Source organism: Helianthus annuus, chromosome 7, assembly GCF_002127325.2.
Source record: "Helianthus annuus cultivar XRQ/B chromosome 7, HanXRQr2.0-SUNRISE, whole genome shotgun sequence".
Taxonomy (NCBI): Eukaryota; Viridiplantae; Streptophyta; class Magnoliopsida; order Asterales; family Asteraceae; genus Helianthus; species Helianthus annuus.
The window spans coordinates 32,176,466-32,182,781 of NC_035439.2; the positions used below are offsets into that span (position 1 = coordinate 32,176,466).

Consider the following 6,316-nt stretch of genomic DNA (forward strand, 5'->3'; position numbering starts at 1 on the left):
TTTCCGGTAGTAGTCATCTTTTCCAAACGGATTCTGAGCACCCCTAGCTTCCCTGTTCTTGCATTCCCGTTTGAAATGGCCCTTCTCCCTGCATTGAAAACAAGTAACCTTAGATTTATCAAAACCTAAAGTAGATACATGAGCATCGAGAAAGTCATTTCTCCCAGTAATAAGCTTGAACTTTTCAGCACGTCTGAGAACACTCGCTAGACACCATTTGATATCCATTAATTCTATCTCTTCGGCGTCTATCTGATCGTAATCCTCCTTTGTGAGCATAGGATTCCCGATCCGACCAGCAACTAGACTTTCATACGAGAGTAACACAGAACCGAGTAAAGCCATGTGGTCTTTAGCAGTTTTTTCCGAAAAACTTTGACCTTCTGGAAGATTTAAAGCGATGTTGCACTGAATCACATAACCATTTCCTGTCTTAGTGCTCTGAGAATGAAAACTTGTAGTTGACTCTTTCGGATTGACACTAGGAAATGATGAGAATCCACTGCTGCTTTTGTTTGAACCCTGATCAACCTTTTTTGTTGAGTCCCCAGCACTAAATGCAGTTTGAATTTTCGGACTTCTCTCAGCTTCTTGAACTGGAACACTACCTTTGTAGTACATCTTTACGTCCTGTTGACCACTTGGACTATTCATCCTAGCGATCTTCTGTTGTTCCAAATCCTGACTCTCGATCTTTTCAATAAACTGAGAAATCGTTAGCCCATCATAAACACCTGTATTTTTCAAAATCATCAAATACGTTCCCCACTCTTTTTGCTGTAACGCATCAGCTAACTTGTCTATCCACTCTTCACGATCTTTTGTAATACTCAACATTGACATTGATCGCACTAGGTGGCAGTATCGTTCAATCAGCTTGTTGGTGCAGTCATCTGTCGACTACGTCTAATGTCGAGTTCGGGTTGCGATGCGGATCTGGTCAAGCATGATGTCATCATGCTTAATGATGACATCATGTGACATCATAAAAATCCTATGATCATCATCAACAACTAACGACAAAATATGTATAAAGTTGCAAAGTCTTTATATTCCAAGCTTTATGTTGATTGGACCAACATATGGTCCAATGAGGTGATGCCAATTATGGAGCCAATCACAAGAGTTTAAGTGAAGTCAAAATAGAACATGAGGGATTGCTTATGTGACAATTATGTGGACCGCCTTTACAACAGGAGCTGAATCGCCTTTACGGCATGATGATGGGAACCGCTTTAACGTCACATGCTGAACCGCTTTAATGTCATGTCCTTCAAGCGGTTCACAGCCTCTATAAATAGGTAGTGTTGTCATTTCATTTGTAACGGTGTTCAGATTTGCTACCGAGGTGCTGCCGGTATTTCCTCGTATTGTAAACACTGTAATATCAATGTATAAGAGGATTAAAGTGTGAAACATGCTGTGTATACGTCCGTTTCTTTGTTTCCGCCGCTGAAACGGATCTGAGCTCTTCCAACTGACTCGTTTAGGTCAAAGTCCGATCCTACAATTGGTATCAGAGCCAAGGAGGAGGAGATCTCGCATATACAGCTCGTTTCTCATCATTTTTCTGCTTCTACATCATTCTTTTTCGAAAAATCGCAACTTTTTACGGTCAAAATTGCTTCAAATTTACATATTGTGTGCGGAATCATGTTTTAACAAAACCTGGAAAGTTTCAGACCTTAATTCGGCTTAAAATTGATTAAAATTGAACTTTCGCTCAAAAGCAGTTCGTGTTTGCTGAAATCATATCTGGACCGCTCGAAAGACTTCTGAACCGCTCGAAATACTTCTGAACCGCTCGAAAATACATGATAGGACCGCTCATTAGACCCTACCTGGATCGCTCATAAGGCATCATTATACCTACCTGGATCGCTCATAGGATTATTTCACGTGACTCGCTTTTATGACATACACATATATACTGCTCCATCATTAAATGCACCGTTCTACAATTGTTTGTCACTAAACATCATCCAATTAAAAAATATCACCGCCCACTATTGTTTGTTGTTAAAAAATTTTTGCCGCCACTTTAATATCATTGGTTAAAAACTTGGCCAAATCTTATCCACTAATTCACCGCCCAAACATCTCCAATATTAAAAATAGCCCACCGCCCCACTATAGTATTTTTGGCCCAATTAAAGTTGCCCACCGCCCACATCCAGGGCCGGCCCATGGGCCAGTGTACTCAAGCTAGGGCTTTAGGCCACAAAATTTGTAGGGCCTCCAATAAATTTTTTTATTATACAGCCTATTTATAAATTGGGCCTTTAAACAAATCAGTAATGTATTGGTATTGGGCCTCATGTATAGCTAACAACTAACAACAAAAGAAGCGTGAATTGTGAATTGATGTAATCAATTAGAATGTGCTGGAAACCTGTAAACTTGGAAAGGCCGCACGCCGCACGGACGCCCAATCACAGGCAAGAATCAAGATGTAATCCCGGCGCGACTTTTGGGAAAAGAAGTCTGATGGACTTCGAATGATGATGCTAGATTGTAGCGACGGTTAACACTCCACAGGCATGATTTAATCCATGTATAACGTCTTTCTTATTCATGTTTCTTAGTTCTTCAGTTTACAATATATATATATATTCATTAATCCTAGATTTGTTCTTCTAAATTGAATCAAGTGATATAGTTGATTTTGCAAAATTGTTTTTATTCTGAGTTCTTCTGACAATCAAATTCGGGATATAAAATACAGGCGATTGAGGGAGCCGTTGTTCGGTTGTTGGATGTTGTTTTGGACATTCGAGTCTGCCAATTTCAAAGTTGCAGAGATTGGATTCCTGTTGGTTTCTACCAATTCCAATTTCTAAGGTACTCTTATAATACTTGCCCTAATTTGATTTCTGTTGATTTTGAGATTACTGTTGATTTATTTGATAATTGAATTCTTAGATTAGATTTTGTGTGAATTGTTGACAGTTGTTAGGTTTTTAAATCTATAATGTCTAATAGATATAGAAAGCATGAATCGGGTCATTCTAAGAGAAAAAAGAAACAAAAATTAGAAGCTCAGATGGAATCATTAAAAGGATCTTTATTAAAATATGTAACAACCGTGAAAGATAACAATAGTGATGAACCATTAAAAACGGACGACCTTAGTAGCGATAATCCTTTAAATGTTGATGAACATAATAGCGATGAACCTTTAAATGTGGATGAGCATAATAGTGATGAACCTTTGAATGTTGATGAAAATAATAGTGATGAACCTTTAAATGCTAATGAAAATAATAGTGATGAACATTTGAATGCTAATGAAAATAATAGTGATGAACTTTTGAATGAAGACGAAACTATAAATTTAGATGATCCAACTGAATGGACTGTTATTAATACTAATTTAAGAGATTTGCTTGTAGAAAAGGGACCGGTAAAGATTTATGATTATGATTTTCCAAAAGATGAATATTCTAGAAACTTTAGCTCTTCTTTTTATATGCAAAAAATGGCAAATGGGGAAAAATACGAAAGAAAATGGTTGCTTTACTCAATAAAGTTAGATAGGGTATTTTGTTTTTGTTGCAAATTATTTGATGTGAATTCTTGTAAAAGTAAATTAGCAAAAGGAGGTAGTAAGGATTGGAGAAATATGAATGATAAACTAAAAAAGCATGAATCAAGTAAAGAACATATTATGAATATGAGCAAATGGTTTGAGTTAGAATCAAGATTAGCGAAAAATAATACAATTGATAAAGAAACTCAAATTCTTATAAATAAAGATAAGGAACATTGGAAAGATGTACTTAAAAGAATTATTGGCGTTGTAAAAACTTTTAGCATGAACAATATACCATTTCGTGGAGATAACGAAAAACTTTATGAAAAAAACAATGGTAATTTTTTAGCTATTGTTCAAATGATTGCAGAATTTGATCTTGTAATGAAAGAACATGTTAGACGAATAAAGAACAAAGAAATCTACAATCATTATCTTGGTCATAATATGCAAAACGAACTAATTAGTTTATTAGCATGTGAAGTTAAAAATAAAATTGTTAACAAAGTTAAGGAAGCTAAATACTTTTCAGTTATACTTGATTGCACACCCGATACTAGTCATAAAGAACAAATGTCAATTATTTTACGATGCTTAGATATCTCATCAACACCGATTGAAGTAAAAGAATATTTTTTTGAATTTATAATAGTAGATGATACAACGGGTAAAGGTCTATTTGATGCTATGGTTGAAGAAATTAGTAACATAGGACTTGACATAAATAATATTAGAGGACAAGGCTATGACAATGGTTCAAATATGAAAGGAAAGCATCAAGGTGTTCAAAAAAGATTGTTAGATATTAATCCTAGAGCCTTTTATACACCATGTGGTTGTCATAGTTTAAATTTAGTTCTTTGTGATATGGCTAATTCATGTACAAAAGCTCGTGAGTTTTTTGGAATTATACAACGTACTTATACAATTTTTGCTTCATCGACCAAAAGGTGGAAAATACTACAAGATTGTTTACCAAAATTAACTCTAAAACCTTTATCACAAACACGTTGGGAAAGTAGGGTAGAAAGTGTTAAGGCAATTAGATATCAAGCACCACAAATAAAAAAGGCACTTATGAAATTATATAGTGATGATGATGCAAAAGTTCTAAGTGAGGCTAAATCCTTGGCAGATTTTGAATTTAATAAGTTTGAATTTTTATTAGGAATAGTTATTTGGTATGAAATTTTGTGTGCTATTAATCGTGTTAGCAAGAGCTTACAGGAAAAAGATATGTGTATTGATAGTGCTATAAAAAAATTAGATGGCCTTTTGTGTTATTTTGAAAATTATAGAGAAAATGGATTCGAAAATGCTATTATTGATGCAAAAGAAATCGCTTTAGAGATGGATGTAGAACCTATGTTTCGTGAAAAACGTATAATCCATAGAAATAGACGATTTGATGAAAATGTTGCTAATGAAACTACTAAAACTCCTATTGAATTATTTAAAACCGATTACTTTTTATATATAGTAGATCAAGCTATTTCTTCAATCAAAACTAGATTTGATCAATTTAAAATGTTTGAAAGTATTTTTGGTTTTCTATTTAGTATAAAAAAGTTGAAATTATTGGATGATAATACTTTAAAACAACATTGTATTAATCTTGAAAATTCTTTAAAACATGATACTAGTATAGATATTGATGGTTTAGATTTATTTGAAGAACTAAAAGTTCTAAGACATATCATACATTTAGAATGTGAAACTCCTATTAATATACTAAACTATATTAATAGTTTTAACTCTTTTTCAAATGCTTATATTGCTTATAGGATTATGTTAACTATTCCCGTGACTGTTGCTTCCGCCGAAAGAAGCTTTTCTAAATTAAAATTGTTAAAAAATTATTTAAGATCTACAATGTCACAAGAAAGATTAAATGGATTAGCTACTTTGTCAATTGAAAACGATTTGTTAGAAGACACTGATTATGAAAATTTTATTAAAAAGTTTGCATCTGTTAAAGCTAGAAAAGTAAACTTAATCTAAACATATCTTTACACATACATAAATATATAAGAATACAAAAAAAAAAAGAAAATTTTTAACTCCGCCAAGTATAAACTTTTTAGTTTATTTTGCCGGTCCCAAGCCCGGATAAAGGAGGAGGGTTTTTATAAAATAGTCTGTTATCAAGGCACTAGGTTTGTGAATGGGTACAACGGTATGTTTTTCATTCTTAACTGTACAAGCAGGTTTTTTTTTTTTTTTAAGGCCTCAATTTTGTACTTCGCTTAAGGCCACCAAAATGGTTGAGCCGGCCCTGCCCACATCTATAAATCTTGCCGCCCACTTAACATTCACCGCCCATCTCCCATTATCTGGCCAATCGGAATTTTTCTGTCTAGCTTATCAACCGCCCATAAACTAGTTTTTACATCGGCCCATGTGCTTAGTTTTAATTGTGTTGTTTTTGTTGTGCCACTCATTATGACCAATCAATATTTTTAAGTGAAGTTTGGTTTATTGTTGTGTGAAACATTACTTGATCGTATTTGGTGTTTGGAAATCCAAGTTGTATTTTGTGAACCAGGTGTGCTCTGTCGGCTTAAAAGCTTGTTAAAATTTGTCAGTGTGTTCTGGTTGCGTGAAATCGTGTGGAAGGTCACATTCGTTTGTCGATTCTAGTTCGTACGATTTGGAGTTCAAAAATTGTTCACGTTGTCCAAAAGTTCATCAGTTCACTCATACCGAGTTTGTTTGTTGAAAATTGATCCGAGTCAAAGCAGTCCGCTCAGTGTGTCATTCAAATCCACACAGAATTGATCATCA

At 34.2% G+C, this 6,316-nt stretch overlaps 1 protein-coding gene across 2 annotated transcripts; it reads left to right on the top strand.

Annotated features, from left to right (window-relative positions):
* Nucleotides 1-2,349: 2,349 nt before the first annotated feature.
* LOC110889126 (zinc finger MYM-type protein 1) lies at nucleotides 2,350-5,589 on the top strand. Of its 2 annotated transcripts, none has more exons than XM_022136636.2 (2): nucleotides 2,350-2,554; nucleotides 2,726-5,589. In XM_022136636.2, exon 2 carries the CDS (start codon nucleotides 2,972-2,974, stop codon nucleotides 5,531-5,533), a length of 2,562 nt encoding a protein of 853 aa, XP_021992328.1. In that variant the 5' UTR covers nucleotides 2,350-2,554; nucleotides 2,726-2,971; the 3' UTR covers nucleotides 5,534-5,589. The 2 variants fall into 2 exon arrangements, with proteins under 2 accessions (XP_021992328.1, XP_021992327.1); XM_022136635.2 differs by having other exon boundaries at nucleotides 2,351-2,538; nucleotides 2,726-5,585.
* Nucleotides 5,590-6,316: the final 727 nt, after the last annotated feature.